Source organism: Gavia stellata, chromosome 25 (assembly GCF_030936135.1).
Source record: "Gavia stellata isolate bGavSte3 chromosome 25, bGavSte3.hap2, whole genome shotgun sequence".
In the NCBI taxonomy this organism is placed as follows: Eukaryota; Metazoa; Chordata; class Aves; order Gaviiformes; family Gaviidae; genus Gavia; species Gavia stellata.
This window is the reverse complement of record NC_082618.1, coordinates 11,353,665-11,380,864: the sequence shown is the minus strand read 5'-3', so window position 1 is coordinate 11,380,864 and position 27,200 is coordinate 11,353,665. Positions and strand designations below refer to the sequence as shown.

The 27,200-nt window shown below is 46.2% G+C and overlaps 2 protein-coding genes across 7 annotated transcripts in view; both read left to right on the top strand.

Annotated features, from left to right (window-relative positions):
* Positions 1–10,045: 10,045 nt before the first annotated feature.
* DDX52 (DExD-box helicase 52) lies at positions 10,046–18,629 on the top strand. Its single transcript, XM_059829291.1, has 15 exons — positions 10,046–10,132; positions 10,302–10,542; positions 10,875–11,005; positions 11,203–11,388; positions 11,646–11,789; positions 12,455–12,566; positions 12,856–12,928; positions 13,069–13,272; positions 13,629–13,719; positions 14,254–14,376; positions 14,602–14,752; positions 15,137–15,212; positions 16,098–16,169; positions 16,824–16,916; positions 17,494–18,629. The coding sequence occupies exons 1-15, from the start codon at positions 10,046–10,048 to the stop codon at positions 17,579–17,581; spliced, it is 1,872 nt and encodes a 623-aa protein (XP_059685274.1). The 3' UTR covers positions 17,582–18,629.
* Positions 18,630–19,692: 1,063 nt separating this feature from the next.
* The window catches only part of SYNRG (synergin gamma), a 42,841-nt gene continuing 35,333 nt past the window's right edge, over positions 19,693–27,200 (top strand). For all 6 annotated transcript variants that reach the window (XM_059829177.1, XM_059829176.1, XM_059829175.1 and 3 more), the window contains exons 1-3: positions 19,693–19,775; positions 24,420–24,460; positions 25,787–25,905. In XM_059829177.1, the coding sequence (XP_059685160.1) occupies positions 19,693–19,775; positions 24,420–24,460; positions 25,787–25,905 (243 nt within the window). The remainder of the gene's footprint in view (positions 19,776–24,419; positions 24,461–25,786; positions 25,906–27,200) is intronic.

Below are 27,200 nucleotides of genomic sequence, written 5' to 3'. Positions count from 1 at the left end.
AGATGGACTGTTGTGGGGTGGGGAAGCACTCAGCAGCCTGGTCGACACATCCAGACTCCTGGGAAGCGTTCGTCATCGGCAGTTTTTGGGTGAGCCTGTAGCATTTGCTGCTACAGAGCTGAATGAGGCTGCAAGAAATTCTGGTGGGATTTTCCTCAAATGGAGTTCAGAGACTGTCTCCCTTTTCTCCCCTCCTTGGGCGTGGAAGGGAGTGGGTGCCCACTTACTGCCTCGTCTCCTGCCCAGTAAACGGCCAGTACAGGTGGCTTATTCTCCACCGTTAGCAGGTTGATGATGAGCCTTGTTGGCTGCGCCCTTATCAGTAAACACGGTGCTCATAGTGTCACCTCTGAGCTGCAGCTGGATGGACGGGTACTGGGCTGTGATGTGAACACGCCGGTCCACGGTCCCCGCCAGCTGCCTGCCTTGTCTTGCCTGGCAGTGGCTCTTGGAGGAAAAGCTTTGCAGCAAGATCTCAGGCTTGTGAATGAGCCCACCTCTGCGGTGAGGACACATCCCAGCTGGGCACCCGCTGAGGACACCGGGCTCCACACCCTCCAGAGCCCTGAAGGGCTTTAGGTGCCCAAGTCCCACCTCCCAAAGCTGCGGAAGCTGTAAAAGGCCTCGTCTCCCCTCCCGTGAGACACAAGCTCCTCCATACCTGCTCCCCTTTGTAAATGGAGCTAATGCTCCCCAGTTGTGTACATTTTTCTTGAACTTTGCGGCATGGGCCAGCTGCTGAGGGTTATTTAGAGAGGTGGAGAGCAGTAGAGGTGCCCAGGGACGGGTGACCACTGCTAAAAAGAAAAATACCAGATGCTTTTTTTAGGGCAAGAAAAGGCTCTTCTGCTCTGTGTTTGTACAATGTCTGGTGCAGTGGGACCCTAACCCTTGCTGGGGCTAACAGGAGTTTGCCCTATGGTGAGTAAGTCATCACGAATTGGAGACCAATATTCAGAATGACATTTAATTTAATGTATACCATAATTAAATACCATTTCTTCTGACTCATTGCTGCCGTGTGGTCTGTAAACTCCGCAGTCCTCGTCTGCCGGGGATTGGCGGATGTCGGTCCGGCAGGCAGCGGGAGGCAGGGACGCAGGCTGGCGGCAGTGACGTGTCCCTCCTGCTGTCCCTGGCAATGCTGATCGAGGTTTCTACCTGCCTGACCGTGGTGAGTCAAGTATTTCATATGAAGCCCCAGGTACCTGCCAAAAACAGCAAGAGGCTCTAGGATGTCAGGAGACCCGTGCCCTCACCTTCCTAATGATGCACTAATGATGTTGCCCTTAGTCCAGCACAGTTTATTCCTCATCCTCTGCTAACTTTAGCAGACGAGTGTTAAGCAAACCAATTAGGAGCTGAGTGCTGGATAAATCCAAACCCCATCCGTTTTGGATACTGAGCCCATGGGTCAGTAAAGCACGGGGGGAAGGCGGGACAATGCACAGCGGTCGCTGTAAAGCTTTTGAAGATCTTTGATTGCGAAGAGCTAACATAGCTGAGTGACTCAAGAGCACATCAGTAGGAAAGGGTGGCCCTTCTCAAGACACGGTGTGGGGCATTGGTTTTAATCACCTTAAAAAATGCCTGGTTTTGGTTTGGCACCCATTTTTTTTTCACAAGTTAAGTAAAGTGGGCTGCTGTGGGAAAGGCTTTCAGAGAGGCAATCTTTGGTCACCTTTATAGCCGGAGCAGGACACCCCGATAAAAACCTTCCCACAGAGTTTCTTTGTTTCTGTGAATTTTAGCTACCCCAGACAAAAACTGTAAGCACAAAGCTGGAAGAGGACAGGGGGCACAAAGACTGCTCAGTCCCTTTCATGCACACTCAGAAGTGATGTGCTCTTTTAGCAAAGTTTGGAGAGAAAAGATGCAGGTTTTATCCTGAGATTCCTTTTGCCCCTTCCTGCTTAGCAAGTCCTTTTCAACACACCTGAGTGCCAGGCTCAGGTGTGAGTGACTCAGGGCTGAGTGCCCTTTTCAGATTCTGCTCCTAAATATTGCATTCCCAGCAGTGCCTCACTGGTCAGGGTGGAAATGACTTGGATTCATCTACTTACGCCGTGTTTTGCTCCGTGAGTGGCTCGTGAAGCTAAGTGGGCTAAGCTTTCCCCAGCTGATGCATATCCAGCATCAGGGTGAATTGGTCCTGCAGAGGAATGGGTAATCCAGCGGGAGGGAGAGGGGAGAGAGAGGCACTAGATAACCTGCTGTATCTGACCTGATGCTCCAAGGGCAGTGGTACCTTTGGGGGATTGATCTCTGTGCCAGCTTTAAGATAGACACAGACGGAGAGGCATGGGATTTGGGGTGTGAAAACTATGTGTAAAGCGCTGTTTGGTGAGTGGCCTGATACCAGTGCTGCTCTCCAGAAAGCCCTGCAGAGAAGGTAAGTGAAAACCTTGGGGAAAGGAGACTCTGAGATGCAGCCCCACCAGAGAGGGACCTGGCGAGGGAAGGGGGGACTGAGCCAAAAGAAAACTGGGAAAATAGGCATCTAAACAAAGATACTGATGGAGAGGGTGACTACTATGGAGCAAAGAGTGTGTGATAGAGCAGGCAGGATAAAGTCAATGATATGAATAGAACAAATTCTTAAGGACAGATAGTATTTACCCACAAGGTGTGAATTTATGAAGTTGCCAAACAGCTCGCTGTGTGCTGTCACCCCCGCCTGGGTAGCAGGAGACAGGAAGGTAGAAAGTGTGGGTTGCTCGAGGATGCTACACATACCAATATGTTCATGGGGAGAAAGGTTCCCCTGATTTGGATTTAACCTCTGGCTGAGGAAACCTTTCTGCCCAGGGAAGCATCACCCCAAACCGCTTCCGTGAGCAGCCTCTGCAGCAGCTGGCCTGGGGCTGGGGCTGTCCCTGCCCAGAGCTCACCTTGCGCTGGAGGAGCACTGGGTGGGGTGTTTGCTCCTGCAGACGGCCTGGCTGCCTCAGTAAGTTGTTGGAAAATACGATGCAACGTTAAATGAGGCTCCTGGAAGACTTTTTTTTTTTTCTCCCATTGCTGTTGGGCACGTGTTCGTCTGTGATGCAGTTGTTATGAAGCAAAGAAACTAGCAGAAACATGACAAAGTTCATTTATGACCAATACAGTTTTACAGGGCTGGATGATTATTTCACAGTTCAAAGCTGTTCACAAGGTAATTCCTTGCACATGAGGATCCGCAGGCTGCCACGAGGCTTTATCAGTCACTCTTCACGTTCATGACAAACTGCAACCTCCTTCATGGCAGAGCACAGGCACACCGCTGCATTTCATTTGAAGTGTAGGTGTGGGTGCAAAGGAAAGAATCTCCCAAATCCCAGTGGTACTGAGGCCAGGGGGTAACACCCAGGGTCAGGGCTGTCGTGGCTCTCCGCAATGCGAGGACCTGCTCTCTCCAGGGAGGTATCGCTCAAAGCTCGCTGTGTTTCGGTGCTCCTTTCCTGACCAGGATACACAGGCTATGGGGCAGGGGAAGGGCACAGACAGGCATGGGGAAGCCCCGAGAGGTGCGGAGGTGGGATGCTGGAGGGCTGGGCAGGAGCGTGATCTCTCCAGAGGAGAGCGCATCCCAGCGATACCTGGCTGGATGGGTAAATCCCATGCCCCAACTGCCTCCTGTTTGCACTGCACCACCGGCGATGCTGCTGGCGAAGTCACTGGGTCAGAACCAGGTTAGTGCTGCCCTCGCTGCCTGTCCCAGAGATGCGATAGGGCTTTATCAGACCGCGAGCACGAGCCCTCGGCATGGGGCTGTGGCCATCCCTGGAGAGCAGGGCTCCTTGGCGCTTATCACCTCCGTAATTGTCGGGAGGAACAGAGCCAGGGAAACCCCGTCCAGGGCCAAACCCTATGTGCTGGCTGCTGGACAGAGGGCTGGGGCACCCTGGTGCTGGGTTCCCCGTCCCCAGGTGCATGATGGCAGCCCGGTGGGGATGCAGACCTCGCTGCCGGAGCAGTGTTGGGGCTGGAGCAGCACTGAGGCTCAGCCGCCATCCCCAGTGCTCCAGTGCTAGCCGGGCTCTGGCCCTGCTGTGGCCAGGTCCAGCTCACGTTGGCCGGTGCCAAGCATGTGGATTGCTAAGGAAGTTCCAGGTCACCCCCGTGGAGAAGCAGACATCCTGCTGGCCTTGAAAGCAACGGCCTCTCCAGGGATACCGAAATACAGATGAGCTATTTCAGCAACTTTAAAAATGTCATTTGGTGCGCATGTAAACGTAACGCGCAGTTGCACAACAGCACCCGGCTCCAAACGTGCAGTCTTTCCAGACTTGTTCTGCCAGTCCAGCCAGATGGCCGGATCTGCTGGAAATTTCGGCAGGAAAACCAGCAGCAGCGGCGTGGGGCTGTGCGGAGCCTTGGCTCTGCTGGGGCTGTGCTCCCCACCAGTGCAGCCTGCACCCCACACACCATTGCCCAGCGGTCCCAGCACTGTCTTCTTGCGCGACGGGTCAAAAGGGAAAGCATTGTCAGTCCCCTGTGGACAGCAAACACGCTCTGCCCTTTGAAGCCTTTGAGCGGATTTGGTTGGGCTGGTGGCGGAGTTTGAGGAGTACACAGAGAGGAATGCAGAAAGTGCTTGCATTGGGAGGCCGGGCTGTTTGCAGACGTTGCCAGCTCCCCACTGCGCTGCGGTCTGGCCGCAGGAGCTGGTATATGGAGTGGGAGGAGTCCCTGTGCCAGGCGGGTGGCACCTTCGGGCAGCAAGCATTGATCCCATCTCCTGCTGGATGCGTTTGCAGGAAGTCTTCACAAGTCTGTGAAAATGTAAAAAGGTTTGATGTGGGAAGAGATGTGAGTCATAAAGACCAGCAGCAGCAGAGAACAGCACCATAGCAGTTCACTGTCCTAAACCAACGCACTGCTGCCAAGCACCTTAAAATTCTCTCAGCGGCCAGAGGAAACCTCACTCTCTGCCTGCTCCAGTGCATCTCCGATTGCTCCTGCAACTCCAGGTGCTGCGACCTCCGCACTGCTGCTGCATTGCCCCACGCTGGCCTCCCCCCAATAGCCAAGGGACCTGCAAATCTGGGGGCTCACTGGTCTGCAAAGACCTCAGGGAGCCTTGATATTCCACCATCCTCCTACCATGACAGGTCAACGCGTGTGATGCTCCACATCCCACAGTGGAGCAACCAGGGCTGTCTCTCCAGCTGCAAGCACCACCAGGTCCATCCCTGCAGCCCCGCACACCCACTGCAGCAGAGTCCAGCCAGCAAACCCAGTGAGCTGCTCCGCACTGTTTGCTCTGCTCACTGTAAGTGCTACAAGATCTCCCGTGCAGATGAGCTGGGCAAGACATTGCTCTGGGTCCTCCAGGGACAAAGGATGGACACTTTGGAAGCAGTCTAGTTTCACTGTGTGCGGTCAGGTTAAACATCTGGCGTGACTGGACTGAGCCACGGACTGTATTACATGGGCCAGGGAGCTGGGCTAGCTACTCCTTGGTGCAGATAGGTAAACGGCCAAATAAAAGCCCATAGATGACGTTCCCAGAGGCAGAGACCCGTGGGAGGCTCCAGGGCTCGGCTGCTCGGTGGCACAGGGAGCCTGGCTCCCCTTGGCATGTGGAGGGTGCACGTTCATTTAATCCTGAAGCGTAATTTACCCCTGCTGCGGATGGTCCTCCAGCAGCACCGGCGCAAAGGAGCTGTACGTGCTGCCTCGAGCCAGCAAAGGGAGCAGTGTGGGGGCCACTGGCATCAGGGCCGGGGGGGGAGCAGTCTCTGACCCCCTGGACTTTATTTCTCTGACTCTGGGATCAACTTAAAAGTCAAAAAACTCAAATGTGCATGAAAGAGTTGTCCCATCCCATGTGTAAGACAGCCACGCAAAACCTGAACCTCAGACATTTTATGTTATCTTCTACTTGCAGGAACTTTGATTTTACTTTTATATTCAGCAAAGCTAATTCTCCTCTCTGTAATTAATATGCTGCTTAAATGGATTCTTAATTACAGATAAATCACAAATCTACACACTCAACTGTTATGCTTTTCAAGTAATAAAAGAGATCATTTGTCTTCCTCAGATGAACAGAGACCAACTAGCACAGCATTTCCCCCTTTATGAAGAATTCATTTGCCTTAGAAAGAAAGCCTTTAAAAAAACATTGCAAGGATTTCTTGAATAGGGGATCAAAGCTCCCACACTGCTGGAAACCATTTTTGCTAAATAAGGTGTGGGTAAAGGGAAAAAAAGTAAAAGTTTTTTGGTAGTGGTTGGGATTACGACACCCTTGGGAGGGACAAGGACGTGGGGTCAAGAAGTTGTGACCAGGTTAGCAACACAGGGAACAGAAGGGGAGGACAAAGGAACAGAAAGTGGAAATGGACAGATGAATGAGGAAGCATGTTTCTTTGCCGAAAGAGAATAGATGCTACATCAATTCATACTGAGAGCTAAAGGATGAGGGCCTGTTAATGGATTGGGGGACACAGCAGGGATCGGAGGTCATGAGTGCGCTCAGCTAGGCTAATTGACTGTTATGTGCATATTAGTGACGATAATGTAGTAGGATAGTGGGACGTGGGGAGCAGATATGCAAAAGTTCCACTGACAAGCGCCATCCTGTAATTCCTGTCTTACACCTGCTAAACCAATGCACACACACAAAAGATAGTGGCCTTAGCTGGCTTTCTTCAGGAGGGGAGCCCACGGCGACAGGTAAGCGTCTCTGACCGGATTGTGCACGTGAGAAAATAAATCTACTGGCCAGATTTGCTTCGCAATCTTATGGGGTTTTATTTCCGTCCTACGTGTTGGGCATCTGACCGACGCATCTCATCTGGGCTGCTTCTACACCATCACAGAGGTCCCCCGAGCACCCCGTGAGATGGGGGGGCTGCTTCGGGGTCAGGAGTGTACCCTGCTATTAACCACCTGCCTGTACCTGCTGCGGTCCTAGGGACTGTCTGCAAGAATAACAAATGAAAGGGGAAAAGCATACAGCCTGGGCTCTCCCCCACGTCCCAGTCCAGTCCGCGGGCACCCTGCCAGCAGCAGCAGGCAGAACGAGGCTAGTGCTTCCCCTCCTCTGCTATAATTTTATGCCAGCCCCTGTGTGTCCCAAGCGCCGTGTTCCCCAGCACGTACCAGCAGGTGTGGGGGGTTAATATAAAGACCACGAGATGGTCCAATAACTACTGCGTTCACCCCGTCTGAGTGTGGCTGTGGCTGGGGAGGTGTTGATGCCCCCCCTTAGCTGGCACAGGCAGCTGTCTCCTGTTTGCTGCGGCGCGGATGGAGTGAGAACTCCCTGGCAGGAGGCACTGTGCTTTCTCCTTACTGGTTTGGATCGATTATAGGGAACACAGCAAGTCATCCTTTGCCTTGTGGGATTTCTGCAGTGTGCACCTGAGAGGGGTCCTTCGCTGGGAGGCTTTACGTCACCTTGCTCAGCAAAGCAGGAGTAACACAAAAAAAGAGGGAAATAAGTTCCAGTTGATGCAGATACGGGAACAGTTTTGGAGGTCAGGTGCGGTTTTGAGCTGACTTTTGTGGAATCGAGCTCCAGCCTGGTGAGCACTGGTAATAAAACAGGATTGCCCAGGTTACATCAGGCTGCTGGAGCATTAATCACCGCGTCCACGGCTGGGCTGAGCTGAACAGCCCATGCTCCCGCGCCACGCGCAACTGCAACGGCCTTGCTGGTCATCTGGTGTCAGTGCTGACTTGGCAATTAGCACCAAGTAATTGATAGAGCAGCACCAGGGAAGCAAAGCTAAACCCGCCACCGTGACAAGAGCGGTTTTGCTTTGCATTAACTTAAGTTGCTCCAGTTTTGTATTTCACCGACTTCTCCTTTTCACCCCCGACACAAGACATGACCCCTCGCAGCCCGAGTCCTGGCGCTGGCCCCCCGACCGCTCCAGGGCAGATCGACTTCGGGTTAAGGCAGCTCGGCCCCCGGGGCCGCACGTGCTGGAAGATGGGAGCGTACTGCCGGGGACTGCTCCTGCCGGAGGGTCCCTTGCTCCTTGCGCACGACTTTCTGCCCGCCTGGCACCCGGCGCTGCCGCCTGGGGAGCAGGGCTCCTTATTCCTTACACAAAGGGATTTCCCAGTCAAGTGATGAAGAGAATATTTCCCGTTTCCTCACTCTTGAATCTGCTGACAGCATCTCTTGGTGAGTGATGGATATTGGAGATGATTTATAGTTCTTTGTTACACAAATGCCTCCACATTCTTCCCCGTCCTCTCACAGCAACCATTAGTCACTTTTCCCAACAGAAAAGCAAGAGCGTCAGCCCGGGAACGGCCTGAAGGATGCGGCGTCAAGTCTCTCTCCTGCACTGGCTTTATTTGCTGTAAATACAACATCGGCAATGGCTCAGCTCAGGGACACCAACGAGGGAAGCATCAGCGTCGTGGTGCTCTGCACCCACCCAGGTCTCTGTGCGGCTGCTTCCACCCGTCTGCCGGGAAGTCAAAAGGTTGGCAGAGAAAAAGCGCTATAAATCAGGCAGATTGGGGCTGCGGGGAGGATGGCGTTTATGCAATTTTTCATCTCAAAGTTTGTAATTAAAGTAGTGAACATTACAGGAGGAACAGCCATTGCCTGTATCTCTTAGGGCTCTTGGGCTTCGGCAATGTTTAGCCCTTGAGACTTTTATTACATAAAATAGTTTTTGTAATGCTGTTGTTGCTTAATTGAATTTCTGTTTGTTTTACTTCAAGAACACCAGGAAAAATATCCGTATTGTTTGATCTGATACAGAGTACTAGGAGACTTACCTGTACTATTGGGTCTCACAGTTTATCATAATGAATAAATACATGAATTAAATAAATTCTGATCTTAATCTATGCAAAGTTTCTTGAGTGCCCTGAGCAGCTGAGCCAGTTGCTGGGCTGCTCCTGCCATTGCCTCTAGCGTTTCTTTCTTCAAGCACAGTTGTGAGGCCGGATTGTATCAGTGGAAATCAAGGATTAAACAAATTAACTGGGCACATTCCTGACTTTAATTTAGGTGTCACTGGGACTGCTAGCCGGCTTCACGTCAAATGCACGCTGAAATGTTCCGTCGATGTGGGTCTTAAAATCAGGAGGGTAGTGCAGGATTGAGCCCTAAGGATTTTGTAACAAAACAGGTTTGAATCAAACCAAGAGAGAACATTCCTCTGCTTTCACAGGGAAGGGCAGAGCCACTTGTTGCAGATCACAAAGGGACTTCCCCATCAATCCACGACAGGAATATAGAATAAGAGATGATCGGGGCAATGAAAAGTGTTAATAAGCCACCGTTTTGCCTCCTCAGAAATATCTAGGGCCTAAGTTTACATCACTAAGAGGCAGAGTGGTTGTGCCCAGCAGAGCTGATAATCTCTACTTGCTGGCGCTGTGATGGATAGAAGAGAGGTCAGTCCTTTGAGACCAGCTAATGATACTGTAAATCACCAAAGCACAGAAATGTGCGAACAAAAACTTCCCACAAAAGCTTTTGTCCTCTTATTCAGCTGAGCCATTCCTTCAAAATAGCTGAAGCAGTCAGCGCAATTAACTTGCCATCAGGAATACACAAAAGGACAAAACGCTGAGATCGGTCTATAAAGATGTAGAACAGTTTTATGGCTCATATGCCAGATTCCATATTTCTGATTTGTTTAGACCTCACGCAGATGATTAAAAATTAAAAAAAGAAAAAAAAAAAGGAAACAGGGCATCAACAAACACCACCCTGCTGTGGGTCCCTCCCGCCCGGGGCCGGATGGGAGGGACCCACAGCCACACTGCTGGACCGGCCCTGCAGCGGGGAAGGGATCACTGCTTTCCGCCCTCGGGCTGTCGGGACGGTCGTGCCCGCCTCGGGGTAGCTTCTCCCGGTGCCCCGGGCCTGGTGCGGCCTACAGCGGGGTGCGGCCTACAGTGGAGCGCGGCCCGGCGGAGCCTAACGGCGCAGTTGCTATGGCAACGCGGCGCCATGACACCCCGCGGGGTGGTTGCTATGATACCGAGCCGGGCACGTGGTCGGTTCCGCCTCCGCGTCGCCGGAAGTGTTCGCTACTTCCGGGGGCGTCGCGGGAAGTACTGGGTGTAGGGCGGCATGGAGGCGCAAGAGCTGTTTCGGCGGTTGGGTGCCGGTGCCCGCTTTGACGTGCGGCGCTTCGGACAAGATGCGCGGCGATTCGGGGTGCGGCTGGGACGGGTCTGGGCCCCGTTCTCTCCGCGACACGGGCCCCCGGGCGCCGTCCCTTCCGCGCGACCGGCCCCCGGGCCTACCTGCGGCCCTGCGGTAGCGGTCGGGGAGGCGCTGGCATCTGGCCAGGGTGTCTCACCGTTTTCCCTGCTCTCTCCCCCAGGTGATAAAGGGGAGCGGCGGCAGCGTCTCGCTGGAGAGCCTCGACTTCTTTGGGCGCAAGGAGGGGGCCCCCCTGGGGTCTGCCGAGGAGGGCTGGGGGCTCGCAGGGGCTGGAGAGGAGGTGAAGGGTGGAGAGCAGCAGCAGGACGATGGAGCAGGGAATAACGACGGAGAGGTGGCAGGAAAGAGAAAAAGAACTGCAGAAAGCAGCGAAGGGAAAAGAAAAAAGAAAAAGACACGAGGTATATATATATGTATGCATGTCCCAGACAGAATACTGTGATGTGGTTCGTGCTTCTTGCTTGTTTCAGTTTACTTTAAGTCTGCAGGTACTGTAGGTCATTTTACCAGAAAAAAAGAGGCTTCTGGGTTCTTTGGTGGGCCTGTGTCAGAGCTGATAAAATAATTGGGCCAAGATTTGGTGTTAAGGCACGGGGATGTGATTGCCATCCTTCTGGAGTCTTCATTAGCCTTAGTGAGAATGAGAGAAAAAAAGTTTCGAGGTGACCTTTTTTACCAAATAATTTTTGATTGGATTTTACTAATGGCAGTTCCAATTTTTTGAAACTTCCAGAAGCACTGTCAATGCCAGAGTTGTCAGAAAGTAATGGAATAAAGTGGATGTCCTCTCTGGAAGCAAAATTCAAAGACGCAAAAGACAAAAAACCTACTGCAGAAAAACTTGAACGCTTGAGAAGAGAAAAGGTGGGACCACAGAATTCTAATGTAGCAACAGATTACTTGGTTTCTGTGGGTGTTTCATCCAAAAGTTGAGGTTCACTTCTGGTAATTCCTCTTGGGAGGAGGGTGACTGAGTATGGGGAAAACAAACAGAAGATGAATCTGTACATATTTAGTTTTATGCTGTCAGAGAAAGAAAGAGTTTGTCTTTTGCCTTTTAGATAAACCGCTTCAGAAATCAGCACAAGATTAATGTTCAAGGAACAGATCTTCCTGACCCAATTGCCACGTTTGATCAACTTCAAAAGGAATATAAAATCCACCCTAAAATCATGGAGAACGTTCAAGCTGCTGGCTTTCAGGTCCCAACACCAATCCAGATGCAGGCTATTCCCGTCATGCTTCATGTAAGTTTTCTGATATTGCACTTTATTACAAAGAATATGGCAAAATTTGGAGAGCGGCCTCTCTTTAGGGTCAAGGTAGTGGTTAGTGGCACAGCTTTAGAGATACATCAACTGCATCAGAGTTCAGAACTTAGCCAGTACAACATTATGTATTTTGGGTCAGTTTGTAGCATTAATATTTACGTGAATGTGATTTTTGTTGTTGTTTTTTTCTTTTTTCTAATAAAATATAATACCCTTCTTGTTTTTTGTTACAGGGTCGGGAACTTCTAGCTTCAGCTCCTACTGGGTCTGGAAAAACACTGGCATTTTGTATTCCTCTCTTGGCACATCTGAAACAACCTAGGAACAAAGGATTCAGAGCTCTGATCATATCACCTACCCGAGAACTTGCAAGCCAGGTGTGTCTTGAGGGGAAAGGGGTTGTTGTCATATTGATGTACTTCAGAGTTTTCACTATGAATCAGTAAAATAGCAGCTTATAAGTATTTTTTTCCTTTATTACCCTTAGATATAAGAAAAAGCTAATTCAAACATTTCTTTTAAGTCCTTTGTTTTCTGTGAAATAGCTACGTATCTAACATCTCAATCTAATCTAGATGATTAGATTAGAGGCTCAAGACTCTTTGATCATATTTTAAAACTGCCCAGTGCTTAGGTGCTCTTAATACCTACCTTCATATTTGAGATTGCTACAAGAGGTTTATCTGTTTGTCCCAAACACAGAATTTCAACAAATAACTTCATATTGAAGCTTTGTTACGAAACTGAAATAAAAATTACAACTTTGGGCAGAGTTCCATTTTTATTGAAATGGGAGAGGGGGCTTATGGGAGCTATATCATTAGAGTCAAAATATGGTAGTCAGACCTGTGAGAACTTTCAAGTAAATAATACGTGTTAGAAAGCTGCATTTTATTATGCTAAGAAAACTCGACAGCTTTCTCTTAACACTGAAATCGGGGTGATGTTTGAAGTTGCATTATCAGGATTGTCTACAGTTTTTCTTATTAGAAAAGCTAACCAGCTCAGTTTGAAAATTTAATCTCTGTTGCTGCCTTTTCAGACACATCGGGAGCTGGTGAAGTTGGCTGAGGGGACAGGCTTCAGAATACATATGATCCACAAGGCAGCTGAAGCAGCAAAGAAGTTTGGGCCCAAGTCTTCTAAGAAATTTGGTAATTGTTTTAACTACTGAAGTGCTTCTAAAAAAATTTAAAAAATGTCACTGACCTTTCTCTTCTGGCCTGTGTGGTTTTAAAGAGATCGGTTAATACCACTCAAGACATGCAATCTATTGCTCAACACTAAAAAAGCAGCTGGCATGGAAGAAATAGGAAGTGAGTCTGACAGTGGACCCTGTTAAATTGTACCTCTGGCAGATGGGATTGGAACTTGTGTTTCTCAGGGCTCTGTTAGTCTGGTTTATTTTGTCTCTTTTAATGTTTTGCTTTTTTTTTCCTATAGATATACTAGTTACTACTCCGAACAGACTCATTTATTTGCTGAAACAAGATCCTCCAGCAATAGACTTGACCAGGTACTGAGAGCCTTTATCAAATCTGGCTTTGCCACTGAAAAGTGGACGCGTGCGTCGTCCTTGTATGTGTGATGGCCTGTTAGAACTTTTGCCTTCTCTGCAAGTGACTCTTGCTGAAAAGAAAACCTCTCTGTTCCTAGTGTGGAGTGGCTGGTGGTGGATGAGTCGGACAAACTGTTTGAAGATGGGAAATCGGGGTTCCGAGACCAGCTGGCCTCCATCTTCCTGGCATGCACATCCCACATGGTGAGAAGAGCCTTGTTCAGTGCAACCTTTGCACATGATGTAGAGGAGTGGTGTAAACTCAACCTTGACAGTGTTGTTTTGGTGTCCGTTGGAGCAAGGTAGGTTTGCAGTTGTACTCTGTCTCATGTTTTTTTCATTTCCTGGGCAAATTATGTGCTTTATGTGCATCATCAGCCTGCTTGCTTGTCTGTCTCCTGTTGTTAGTCTTAGTACTGCAGGTGGCTTGTCTCCAGAAAAAGTTGTGTAGGCATACAGATCTTTCTCACATATTGGGGAAAGTGTTGTTTTCCTTTTTCATCAAATAAACATTAATCTTAGAGGAGTGTACTGGTGAAATAAGTTTGTCATGCAATATTTCTCATTCACCAGGTAATATGTAATTTTTTTTTTTAGCATTTATAAGTATATAAATAACTCTAATGGTAGCACACTTCTGTTGGATTTCTGGTTTCAGAAACTCTGCAGCAGAGACAGTAGAACAAGAGTTGTTGTTTGTTGGATCCGAGACAGGAAAACTAACAGCAATGCGAGAGCTTGTTAAAAAGGTATTTTTGAGAGATAGAGTACGTTCTGCTTACTAAACTGAGCTGTGTGTTCTGTCAGAGGCTCATGATTTCCTAGATCAAAGACTTCTCTGTGACACATGTTAAGCCATTGTCCAAATCTGCTGTACAGGAGGAAGAGTAAGTACCCTACCTACAAAACTGAGAGTGTTCCCCATTCTTGGTTATATATTTGAGTCTTGCTTAGGAGCAATTTGTATTAACAGTCTGTTTAATTTTACTTGGCAGTGTGAGTGTGTTCCTCACATTGGGCAGAAAAAAAATCCATTTATTTCCGTGGATTAAAATGCGGTCTGATGCTTAAGTTAGGAACTGTTCCATCAAAGGCAATGGAGCTGAATTTGCTTAATTCTGACTCCCAAAGATTTGACTAGTCAAAAAAAAAAAACCCCACAAAACCCCATCCTCTGAGATGTAAAATACTGGGGCTGATTAAGACTCTTTAGTAGCTCAGTGTCTGTAACCAATAATGGTGGGAAAAGGACTTGAACCTTAGACAAACTTATTCTTTCGCAGGGTTTTGCTCCTCCGGTCCTTGTTTTTGTACAGTCTATTGAGAGGGCTAAAGAGCTTTTCCATGAACTTATTTACGAAGGAATCAACGTGGATGTCATCCATGCAGACAAAACTCAGCAACAGGTAGGAGAATATAACTTATTTTCAAGAAACACTTCACAACACTCTTGCTTTTACCTTTCTTTCTAGTGTAACTTCAGGTATCTTTGACAGTAAATTAGTGCAGGTTTTTGTTTAGAGGTTTAGCTTTGTTTGTTAACATCATGGCAACTTTCAGGAAACAAGTTCACCTCCTTTCTCAAATAGCTAATTAGGCTGCTTCCAAGTACCTTTCTTTTCTTTTCGTAGAGAGATAACGTAGTACACAGTTTCAGAGCTGGGAAGATCTGGGTGCTCATCTGCTCAGCCTTACTAGCTCGAGGGATTGACTTCAAAGGAGTGAATATGGTCATTAATTATGATTTGCCAACGAGTGCGGTGGAATACATCCACAGGATAGGTGAGTGATTGTTCACAAATCACGCCCTTTTTCTCATTTCCTAGATCTTTAATGTAGATGCTCTTCTGCGTGAGCAAAAATCCTGAGACCAAGCCTTCTCTGTTGCTGCAGCACTAACTTCTACATCGCTTGAGCCAGTTTATATCTGGGCTCAACTTTAGTAAAACTGTTACATTTTGTCAGTCTTCTATGAACCTTAAATATTTAGATGCTTCAGACATAGCTGTGCTTTCATTCAGTAGGAACAATCTTTGGGGATCAGCTGCTTGGTAGTATGCTTACTATACTAACACACATCAGGAGGCTGGGGCTGTGAAAGGGAATAGAATAAAGGGAGATATTTAAAGCAAAATCTCTACTCTTTGCAAAACTTGTGTTTGACAGGTCGTACTGGAAGAGCAGGGCACGCAGGAAAAGCAGTCACTTTCTTTACAGAAGATGATAAACCTTTATTACGGAGGTAAATTGGAAATGTGACATAGCAAATCTGTTTTTTTGCGTTTTGTATAGTGTACTGCTGAACCGTGTGGTTGTGTTTGGTGCCATGCACCTCGTAACCGTGTGGTTGTGTTTGGTGCCATGCACCTCGTAACCGTGTGGTTGTGTTTGGTACCACGCACCTCGTAAGCGCCCTGGAAACCCTACACTGCTGTAAAAAGCTCTTGCAAATAGAGAGAGAGAACTCGGTATCAACATGAGGAACTGCAAGGTGGTACCACAATATGGGAAAGACTGAGAACATGTCAATGTTAAGGTTTCTTTTTGAAGCCTTTTGCTAATGCAGCAAGAGAGAAACTAGCATCCTTTCACTTCTTTCAGTCATGTTGTCAGTAATGGCAACGTGATGGCTTACTTGGTAGCACCTTTCAGTGAAACTCAGTTGTTCTGACTTGAACCTTGCTAAAGGGCGGGTTCAACAGTCTTTACAAATAACTTTGCTCTTGTTTTGGTTTTCCTGAATCATTTGCCATGTAGAAAGTATGAGTACCTCATGCTGTGCTTTACGTTTTTAATCCAGTTCTTTAACTTGCTTGTGTCCAAAACTACTTGGTATGATTCTCTGTTTTGGCTTACTGCCTTTTCATCTCCTTGAAGACTGTACTCACCTAGAGTTTCAATTTGTTTAAACTATCCAAATGGAGTCATTAGTTTCATTTAAGCCTCTTGTCTCTTTTTGTTGTTTCTTCACCTTACTTCAGACTCACTTTCGTATCTTTGTTTCTTGCTACAAAAAACCCCAACAAAACAGCCAGTTGTTAGGGTTTGCTGTTCTCCACAGAAGATGCTTATCTGTTGTCTAAGCACTTGCTGCCGGAGTTGATCTCTTCCCTCCTCTCCTTTCCAGTATAGCCAATGTTATTCAGCGAGCTGGCTGTCCTGTGCCAGACTACATAAAACACTTTCCCAAACTGCAAAGGTATGTTCATTTGAATACTTTTACTGCTTTGTTTCCCATTTTAAAAGCCTGCATGAGTGGTGCTGGGTGTATAAGGGTTACAAAAGATCTGGTTGTTTGCAATATAGTTGCAGTTTAGCTGCAAAAGGAGTTTTAGACAGGGCAGTAGTGGCAGTTCTTTACCCAGACAAAAATGGAAACACAAAGAATTCCTGACTTATGGTTTTCTTGGAGTTAACTCTTTTCTAACTCATTTTTCTATGAGTTCCCTGAAATCTGCTTTAGACTTCCTAGGCCCATACTCATGAATTGGGCTTCTGGTACAGGAAAGTAAGCCCTTTACTCTTTTGAGTTACCTTTAGAAAAATTGGTGTAGGGGGTGTATGCATATAGATAAATAGTTTTTTTAATTAGTGCTTCTTTTCATGCTTTTTCGTAACTGCTAATAGTTTTTAAGACTAGAAATCCTTATAGATAGATTAGACTTATATTAAAATAAAGTTTGTTTGCATGTCTTGGAGATAATGTGGCTGAACTAATCTTGGAATAAACAGCACTGAAAATATATTCAGACCCATAACAACCAGTAAAGGTTTTCATTATCTGTTTTATTTACTTTGGGTATTAATTTTTGCCCTTTAAATTTAATCCTTCTTCACTAAATGTCGTTCTCAGCAAACAAAAGAAGAAATTAATTAAGAAACCATTGACAAGAGAATCCATTTGTACCACCCCTCAGTGCTTCTTAAAAAAAGCCAAAAGAAAAATGTAAGTAGGTTTTTCTCAAGAGATTTCTCAAGGTTTTTCTGGTTATTCCCAAAAGGCCCAGCAAGCTTTCTCTAAAATAACTGATAACTTATTTGGATGGACCACCCAGTCATAATGGTTTTACTGCTGGTGGAGTTTTAGTGTCAATATCTGTCTACTGGAGATTGGATTAATGCTGTCAGTTTGCCTCACGTGGTGGCATGGGTCAGGTGATAGAAAGCTTGAGTTTAAACCACTGGCCTCGAAGCCAGACTTCAGACGGGCTACCATTTGACAGAACCTATCTGCTCTTCTTCTGGCAAAGGGCTGGCTTTGATTTTAACACATGGGGTATTAATACAAGAAGCAGATCTTAAGTTGTAATGACTGGAGCTCGCAGAAGACTGGCATGTAGCTGTTTGGTATAGTAGAAGTGGTCATAAAGAACACCATTACCACGCTTTGGTGCCGAAGGATTTATGTTCAGCTGTGCTAATGTTATGTAAAAAGACTAATGTCTCTTGTGTCACTGCTATATACTTTATCTTTTTTTATATATAGTGTTCAGGTGTTTTGGTCTCCACTGTGTTTCTTGTAGGAAAACTACAAAGGAAAATATTAAGGAAAAAAAGAAAGTTAAAGAAGATAAAAATGGCAGTAAATTACAAACTGTTTCAAAAAGCTGAATAGCAACAGACTACTCGTGAGCTGGGGCTGACACCTGTGTCCATACTGAAGAACAGAGGAATGAAGATAGTGGTGAAGGGGAAGGGAGAAAAATATTTGTTTCCTTCTGGGTGAGGATGGATGTTTACATGCAAGGAAGTCTCTACTGAAAATACCGGTAGAGGATTCCTGAATGCTTCTTATAGAAGCTGAAGAGTGTGCTCTTGCAGTAAATGCCTTGTGTTTCTGAACAGTAGTTCAAAACCAGCATCTGTTTGTGTTACTATCATGCAGTTTTGTATTGCTCCTCAGATCATCTCTAATATGTTTGTCAGACTTCCAGAAGGTTCAGTGGCAGAAAACACACAAAGCTTACTGTTAGGCTTGACAAATGCAGCTGTCAAAGACTTCCCTGGACACTTTAAAACCAAACCAAACCCACTTGTATTGTATGTGAAAGTAAAGCCTTGTTCCTCCTACTTTTTTGCTTCTATAAAATCATTTAGAAATAACTCATACTTTCTGTGTCTGTAACCTCTAGTAATTTTGTACTGTTTCATATTCAAGTCTCAGAACAATAAACAAGGTCATAAAAGATACTAATACAGGTACCTTGACGGAACAAGTCTGCAGGCATTATTCCATAGCTATTACACAGAAAGGCCTTTTCCACCTCCACATCTGCTAAGTGTGTTCTCAGTCCACTGTTGTGTCAGAATTCTGGTAATGCAGGAATGGCTTCTCCTTTGGAGCTGTAATCCTCCTTTAAGTAAGTGTTCCTGTACAGGATTGTCTTCCTGCTTTGTCATGCTTAATCCACGTTGGAAATGGAGCCCAGGTATGTATAACTCATTTACAGCACAGCACTGTTAATTGCTCTGCCCAAGTGATGACTGTGAAGTTTTGTGAGAAACTGATGAAGACTCTCTGCACCCTGTTTTGCTTATCCCTCAGCTGGACCGAAGCTGAGTTGTTTTTGCTTTGTTTGCAGAATTGCATCTTATATTTGGGTTATATAGGAGCTAATGTCTTCATTTTGGTATCTGTGAACAATTATTTTAATAAAAATGCAGTTGTATATTCTGATAAATACCAAGTTCCCTGCTGCAAGCTACTGATGACAGATGCAATGTGGAATATGTTTAGCAATTTGAGTGAGAAATTGCCAATATTCCCCTTTAAAGGCACTGCTAAGAGGTAGAATAGATGTGCTTATTACAGTAGTGGTACCAGGAGAGAAAACAGCTTTTGATCGTGGGGATCTTTGTCTTGTATAGCAGGCTGCTGGATGATACTAGAGTTCTCTTTTTCAGGGACTTAATTTTGAAATGAGAGCTTAAATTTCATTTAGCTCTTTCTGTAAGGCTGGGTTTGATGTTAATGGGATTGCTGACGCTGATCAGTAGCTTAGCGAGACGTTTAAGCAGTGGCCTTGCTGAGGATTTACTCCCCTGTGCAGCGCTGACAGGCTGTCCCACTGGACACCCTCCTTGCCCGTGGGTAAGGAACAACTCCAGAACTTCTGCGCTTCCTCATGCGTTTCAGCGAGCTTTGGCCGGCCTTGCAAAGAGAGAGGAGCTGCTTCTGCTCAACTGCGTGACTGGTAAATCATACCGCCCCTCACCAGGAGTGCTCATTTTGCAATACTGCCGAGGTTCTTGGCTGGCACGGGTTTTTTACAAGCCGAGGTTCTTGGCTGGCACGGGTTTTTTACAAGCCGAGGTTCCTGGCTGGCACAGCTACCGTGCCATACAGCATTTCCAGTGCCCTCAGCAGGGACACCTTCAGCTGCAGCTGGGTGTCAGGTCAACCCCGGGCTGTGCCCTCCCCGCGTCCCCGGCATGTTCGGGTGGAAGGGCGGCACTTTTTCCCAGAAAAGAGGTTTGTTTCGGTACCTGGCGTTGAGTTTACCAACACAGAGACTCGGTTTTCAAGGTGTTCGTGAGGAGGAGGCAGGGCCCCTCTCCCGCTCCAGGCCGCCGAGGCCCGTCCCCGGCCGCCCGGGTCTCTCTTCCCGCCGCGGCCGCTCCCCGTGGGGCCGGGCCGGGGCCGTGGGCGGGCCGCGGCTGGGCCCGGCCCCGGAAGCCGCCGCCGCTCAGCTGACAGCCGCTGCCGGGGCCGGAGCGGGAAGATGGCGCTGCGGCCGGGACCCGGCGCGGGGGGCGCCGGCGGGGCGGCGGGCGGCGCGGGCGGCGGCGGAGCGGGGGCCGCCAGGTCGGTGGTGGCGGGGCCGGGCCGGGCCGGGCCGGAGGGCTGCGGCCGTCGGGGGTGTGGGGCCGCAGATGAGGGGCGGAGGTGAGGGGGGGCGTGTGGAGAGGAGGGGGACAGATGGGGTGGGGAAGGAAGGGTGTGGGGGCAGAGACAGGGGGGCGGTGGGGGGGCTGAGGGGGCCATGGTGGGGGCAGAGATGGGGGGAGCTGGTGGGCCGTGAGGGGGGAACTGGTGGAGTGGGGGCTCGGGGTGCAGGTGGGATGTGGAGGCAGAGGGGTCAGGGCCCAGGCGGGGTGTGGGGGTCCCAGGCAGGGTGTGGGGGGTGTGGGGGTCCCAGGCAGGGTGTGGGGGGTGTGGGGGTCCCAGGCAGGGTGTGGGGGATGCAGCCATGGTGGCTTCACGGTTTCCTGGGACATGTTTGCCTTTTGGGAGCCCACCTTATCCCCCTGCTCTTCTGGACTTGGGCAGTCGTAGCCCACTTGCCGTCAGGCTTCGTGGCCGCAATCTCAAATATTGGGGCAATAAGGGATTTTGGGATTTCGCCAGCCCTGCTTGGGTGCCGCTGGGGTCGGCAGCGATAAATGCCGGGCAGGTTCGTGGCCGCTGCAGGACAGAGCCTCTGCTCGCCTGCCGCTGCTGTGGGGAGTTTTCTTTTCCCCTCCATCCCACAAAGCGAACAGGGAGGACAGAGGAATGGTGTCAGGAGAAAGAAACAGTGCTTAATGAGATGTGTGAACATGTCGTTGTGTTTTTGGAAAGGTTAGGAAGCTGTATTTCGCTACCTTTGAAAGACTGGTAACTTATTTTATTTTTAGCATAGGCTCTTGCATGCTATTTATCTGTTGTCCTACTTCTAGGGAGGCGCGGTAAATTCTGCATTTGACAAAGGGAATTTAAGTTCATTGAGTCTTCTCGGCTATCTGAAGCCTACAGTTTTGACAGTGTTATTGGGAATGTGAGGAAGGGGGGGGGTCTGCACCAGGGCGACCTTCACCCGCGAGGTGCAGGTCCAGGGTGTCCCCATCAGCCGTCTGAGCTGGGTCACTGCTCCGCGTTGGGGAAGAGGCATCCCAGGCGTCTGGAATACTTGGGGAGAGAAAAGCTGAAGTATATATGTCTGCCTGTGCGTGCTGTGGAAGGGATGGAATGCTGACTTTGTGTTTCCCCATGTATGTAAATCTGAAACAGTTCTTGTGAGGGGCTGGATAAACCACCTAACCTCTTAGAGCAACGCTGCCTGCGCAGCAGTTTAATAGGAAAGTAACAAAAATGTTGTCAGCGGGCTATAGGTTTTGAAAAACAAAAGGATTTATAAATCATTGTTTCCCATTGTTAGTATTCTGGTTTCTTTGAGAATGAAGTCTGGAGGTAGACGAAAAGTTCCCTTCTCTGTATTTGTGTGGGTTCTTTGCCTTGTTTCACTTCAATTTTTGTGGATTTTTGCCATTCAATAGTACTATGATAGTCTATATTGTGTTGATAGAGTTGTACTGATTGGGAATTAAGGGGTTTAAAAATCCACTTGTAGATAGGAAAATGTTAGGTGTAGTTTGGAGCTTTTATAGTGAGGTATGAATACAGAGAAGGAATTGCTTCTCCCCACACTCCTGCATTTTGACTGAAGCTGTTGGTTGGTTTGTTTAGATTTTTTTTAAAGGTCCATATTTAAAATACTTATCTAATAGGGATTTACAGATTTGTATTACTGCTTTAAGAGCTCTGTTGTAGGGTAATTGCTTTGTTTTCCTTATATTTATTTTATTTTGTGCAGCATATCACATCTGTTACGCTTTCTTACTGTGTTACCCGAAGTAGGATGGCTAGTTGTCTGAGTCTAGGTGGTCAAGTGCTTCTGCTGTTGACAACAACAGAAATGTCTGCAGATGCATTTAAACCATTGTGGAAATAACAAGGAGTAAGAAACTATATTAAAGTAGCATGCTTGATAGTAGTCAACAAATCTCTGTATTTTAAACATCTGGGGTCATAAAGGTTTCCATTGTCTAGAAAGTGCATTTGGTCATTTCAGAGCATAGAGTCAGCTGGTTATAAATGTTATTTTAGCCCCCATGTAGTATACTGGTCCTTACAGGTGGCTTAATTTATCATGCTCATGTTTTTTCTTTTTTTTAAAAAAAAGGGAAACTGTTCTAATTTTGTCTGTTTAATTGTCCTGTCAGTGATGTTATTCTGAAATAACTGGAATTAAAATGTTTTCCTTAAAAGAAAGCTACTTCTGATGTTGCTCCTATCACTGTATGGTTTATCAAGTTCAATGGGTTTCTGCAGTGCTTCAGTTAATCTAAGAAATGACTGTGCCTTAACCTGCTCTCTCAGCGATGGGCATCGGGTGCTTTAACTAGGTGCGTGTGGGCATTTCTTTTGCATCTTCAAAAAGCAGTTTAGAAATAAAGTTCCTGTTGCTTGACTAAATAAGTTGATGGGGTTTATGTACGTGCATGTGTGGCTGATGTTGGCAATTGCACAGCTAAATCTTGGAGCAAGGTCCGTGATGAATCCGAGCCGCACGTACGGAGTACTCTGCTGCAGGAGCTTGCTCTGCTACTTTTAACTAGCTCTTCTTCCAGTGCCCTCTAATTAGCTGCAGGGTTTTTTCGTTGATTGTTTGTTGTTTTTTTTTTCAACAGAGACTTATAAATAAATCAGGAGCTCTGTAGAAAGGGATAAATATTTAATAGTCTGGCCTTTATTTGCTTCCAACGAGCAGTGGTACCTCACTATGCTTGTTCAGTTTACATTCTGTTTGCTGGTTTGGAAGAATTCTTGTTGACCAGATTCCCCAACAAGAAGGGAAAACATGAAGCTATGAACACTTTTTCATACTTGGGCACTTTTCAAAAATAACTTTTAATATTTCATGATTCTGACAAAACTAAGAATGGTGTATCTTTACAGCAGAAGTTCTACACTTCTGAAATTACACACATTTTACAGGGGTATATTGCCGGGGAGCACTCTGTACTGACAGCTTTGCGGGCAAAACAACTATTTCCATAGGTGAAACCAAATGCAGCCAAAATCCAGTTAATTCACTGGGCTTCAGCCCTTGAGTGGAGAAAACAGCTTTTCTGACCAGCACGGGAGTTCAGTCATGGGTTCCTCTGTGGTTTTTCAGTCGGCTGTTTGTCTTCATGATGGTAATATTTGTATGCTAAGAAGTGGATTAAAAATGACCGAATCGAACACCAGTCAGTTGAATAGATCCTGGTCTCAGTGTGAACTGTGTGAACTGAACCCAATCCCGAGAAGCCCAGCACTTGTTTTGAGATGAGGTAGCGTGCGTCTGCACAGTGCTTCAAAGAAAGAAACCCAAAATGGTGGTGGTTGAGGATGATAAGCCCTGGACCCAGTGGAAGGTGTAGGTGTGTGTTAGTTGTGAAAGGAGAAATTAGCACATAGTGGTCAGGGTAAAAGAAGAAACTTCAGTATTAAGAAGATTCTGAGTTAGAGGATGAAATGAAGAGTAATATGGGTTGTCTTGGTGACCGTGTAACCTGCTGTCTGTATAGTGGGTAGGTGCAATTTGCTCCTGGATAAATGCATAATTTAAATTCCTTATTTTATCTTAGTACTCATATTACACAGCTCTTTTATATTTATAAACCAGGGTGGTGCACGGAACTTCCTGCAGGTTTTGCAAAACTGTCTGCAGGCATTTATGATAGCATTTTCTCCTTTACTCTTAGGCAGTTTCTTTTACATCCACCCTCATGCTGAGGAATATTGAATATCTATAAGTGTGTTTCTCTTTCATGGTATTTTGATGTAATAGCTGCCTGGGACACTGAGTGAGGTTCTTGTTTGGTAAATTACTGCTGATGTGGGTTTCTGAGAGTTGCTTGCAAATAAGACATGTAAACTAGGTCCTTTTTTGCTGTTTGGCAGCGTAGCACACGCTTCTGTTTGAAAGTGAGGGCTAGCGATTTCCATTATGATTTCGGTTGAAATTTTAACAGTTCTTCCTCTAGGTGCACTTGGCCCTTGATACTTGAATGAATATTTTTTTTCCCAGACACTATTTTTCTTGTAATTAGATGTAATTGAGAAAATAGAAACCACATTATTTTGTGGTACTTAGTGTTTCAAAGGGGGCAAAAACGCAGAAGTGGTGGGGTTTCATGGATAGTGTATTTCTCTGCAGAAAACTGTTACTAAGCAGCTGAGAATTATTGTCTGGTTCAGGTAATGGTCTTGCTGAATCAGATACTTCCAACAGGAGATGCTTATTCATTCTGCGGTGCTTGAAGGCCTAACCTACACTGACAAACTGACCTGTTACCAACCTGCGTAGGTGCTGAAACGCTCTTGTGGGTGATGTCGATGAGTCAAAGCCATTTTTGTGCTGCTGGGGAGGATAAGATCTATTTCTTCCTGGCTTTGCAGCCTGTGACAGCGCTGACGGTGCTGGTGGGACTCTCCGGTGCTTTGGGGGATCCCTGGGAGGGCAGGCCTTTTCCCTGCGGTGGGGTTGGGTTCTGTGAGACCTGCAGAAGCAGATGAAAGTGCTGGCGAGAATGTGGGAGGCTTTGGGCGGTGGTGTCGATGTGCAAGTCGAGGTAGCTTTTTCATTCATTTATATTTGCACTAAAATTATAGACTTTCATGTACCCTTTTTTCCTCCTCCAGCTTCATGTTTCCTGTCGCTGGTGGTTTAGGCCCCCCTCAAGGTACGTATGAACTTCACATTTTGAGCACGAAGTTCTTTGCTTTGTTTAGGTACATTAAACAACTTAAAATAGTTCTGCACTGATGCTCAGAAGCATGGTTATTAATTGAACTCCATAGCTGTTTTTCCCCTTGAATTCAGTACTGGTAAGCTGGCTCTCACAACCCTGTTTATAAAACTTTCTATGCAATGTTGAAGAAGCAGTGTTACCGGAATGCTAGATTAAAGATCTGGGAAAACTATATCTCTGTTTTTAACCTGAATTTGCCTTTAAGATTTTTGTGTTATTTTGAGTGTGGTATTTAACCTTTTTATGCTTCATCTACCGGCTGCGTATACCCATATTGTGTGGGTGTTGCAAGACCTGGTAAATATTTACAAAGCACAGCAAGACCCTGGGACAAGAGTCACAACCTGTGTGGAAAGTATTAATACAATAGGAGAGCCTCAGCCTTAAATTACCTTTGTTCTCATTCCTGTTGCAGTGCTGTTTAATTAATGGAAAATACAGAGAGAACTTGTAGGGAAAGTGGAGAGTTTTCTTACAAAAAGTCTCAGGGACTAATTTATGGATTATTCCGGAGTGTGTTGCATCCCCCCGGAGTGTTTTTGCGTGTGATGTTCAGTTATGCACAGTTATAATTATCTCACGGTGTGCTGGTAACAAATGTGTGCTAGCGTATGTCTCCCAAGTTAGAAAAATATGAGATCTGAAAATACTGAAACATAATCCACTTAGCTTTATTCAGTGAATTAACACATTCCAACTTGATTTATCCAATTTTATTGAAGTTTAGCTTTTACGGACAAATATTGTACCCATTCTAATATATGTAGTGGGCTAATTAACCTACAGACAAGTTATCCAGCCAGATCAGAGTGTGAAGTTGTGTTGTGAAAATGATAAGTTTATTTCCCAAGACTTATCTTCAAAAGTTCTTCTATCTGCCGGTTTGTAAGTTTTCCCATTCAAGAGAAACAGATGATTATCAGCACCAGTCAGCCTGGTTAATTAAATCTCGTTAATTGGAAATGACCCTTTCAAAAATCATATGGGAAGAAACCCACAGAGAATCCTTGGGATGGTGGGAGGGTTCATCAGCTTAGTTATCGGGAAAGCCCCCTAATGTTTATTCCCTTAGATTGACCAATATCTAAACTAAGGAAATTCTGTCTGCGGTGCAGCATATTTTTTAATTTTTTAAACAGTTCAGCAAGACACAGAGTTTTTTCCTTTCCTTTGCTGGTTTAGTTAAAAAAAAAAAAGGCAACAAATAAAACCTTTAACACTAACAGGGAGCTTACCTTGTTTAATGTTTCATTGTAGGGATGATTCCTATGCAACAGCAAGGATTTCCAATGGTTCCTGTCATGCAATCCAATATGCCAGGCATGATGGGAATGAATTACGGTTCTCAGATGCCTCCTGGACCCATGACCATGCAGGTGCGTGGCAATGAAATGTGGACTGAAATGAGATGCCTTGGTCCTTGTCTGAAAGGTGACAGCTGGTGCCATAGTCCTCACAACCGCAGTGGGGTAAGAGGGTGAAACTTGGCTAGAAACTGAAGTGCGGGTATCAGTCCGTAGTGGGACATCATATTTTGTAGTATTCCCTTTGCAGATATTTCTGATATTTAAAGAATTCTCCAAGTTTCGTTGGGATCTGGATAGAGGGAGTGGTGGAGTTTGGCATACGTTGCTCACTGTTGTAGAGTAGAGAGAAATGAGGGTGTAGTGCAAGGACAGCATCAGTAATATTTAAAGTAACTTGGACGTTATAGCCCACTCAAAGATGTCAGAATCTGAACTTTCATTTCATTGTACCTGTTATGACACCAAAGTGTGATAAGAGAAGCATGGTCTCTGAACAGGAAGGGAAACAAAAGCACCAGCAAGATGTTGAAAAGCTACCAGATGCCACCTACTCCAAAGTGTGGTTTGTAATAGTATTAAATTGTTAAATAACTATAATTCAAAACTCCCACAACATACCTCTTCTGTCTTTTTAATTTTGCTTTGTGTTTTTTCTTCTTTTGCTTTGGTTTTATGTACTCACCATTAAGGTGGCCTATTGTGTAGTATTTTAAATGAGACCTTTGTAAACTGATAAGAAGTGACTGTGTATACAATCTGATTGATCACGACCAATTCACTGAATAGTGTTATCCCTTTGTAACTCAAATGCTGGCGTTAATAGAATTAAGTTTCGTGAGTGTAGGTGGCAATTCATAAACTTTCTTTTTAAATACCTTGTTCTAGGGAGCAAGGAATCTCTTAAATGTGCTGTTATTTTCTCACATGACCAGTTTTCCCATTTGTCCTACTTCCTGTGTTTCATTCTCATTCTTTTTCTTGCTTAAAGTAACTTTGTCTTTAACTCTGCTGTTGCTAATTGGCAAATAAGAACGAAATATGAGTAGCTAATATTATGTTTTCTCTCTTTTACTCTTTTGTTTTCTATGTACCACCATATGTGCTTATGTACAAATTTGCACTTTGCTGAAATTTAATGTTTTGGCATGTCTTTGTAGCCAAATTGCTATGTGACAAATTGAATTTATTGTATCTTGCCATTTCCTTACGCTCCCTTCCCTTCCCACCTCCACCTGGAATTTATTAGATTAATTTTGTGAAATTTATAGTAGGAAGATGTTTTTATGAGAGCTGGTCTGAAAATAATAAACAGTTTTTGTTCTCTTCCTACGTGTTCTGATACAAAATACAAAATGAATGGTAGG

What these genes read in the sequence shown, in the direction of transcription:
- DDX52 (XM_059829291.1), top strand. Translation starts at nt 10,046, where the DNA reads ATGGAGGCGCAAGAGCTGTTTCGGCGGTTGGGTGCCGGTGCCCGCTTT. An exon ending in TGCGAGAGCTTGTTAAAAAG is followed by an intron (nt 13,720 to 14,253) that starts GTATTTTTGAGA and finishes ATTCTTTCGCAG; the next exon opens with GGTTTTGCTCCTCCGGTCCT. An exon ending in AAAAAAGCCAAAAGAAAAAT is followed by an intron (nt 16,917 to 17,493) that starts GTAAGTAGGTTT and finishes TGTTTCTTGTAG; the next exon opens with GAAAACTACAAAGGAAAATA.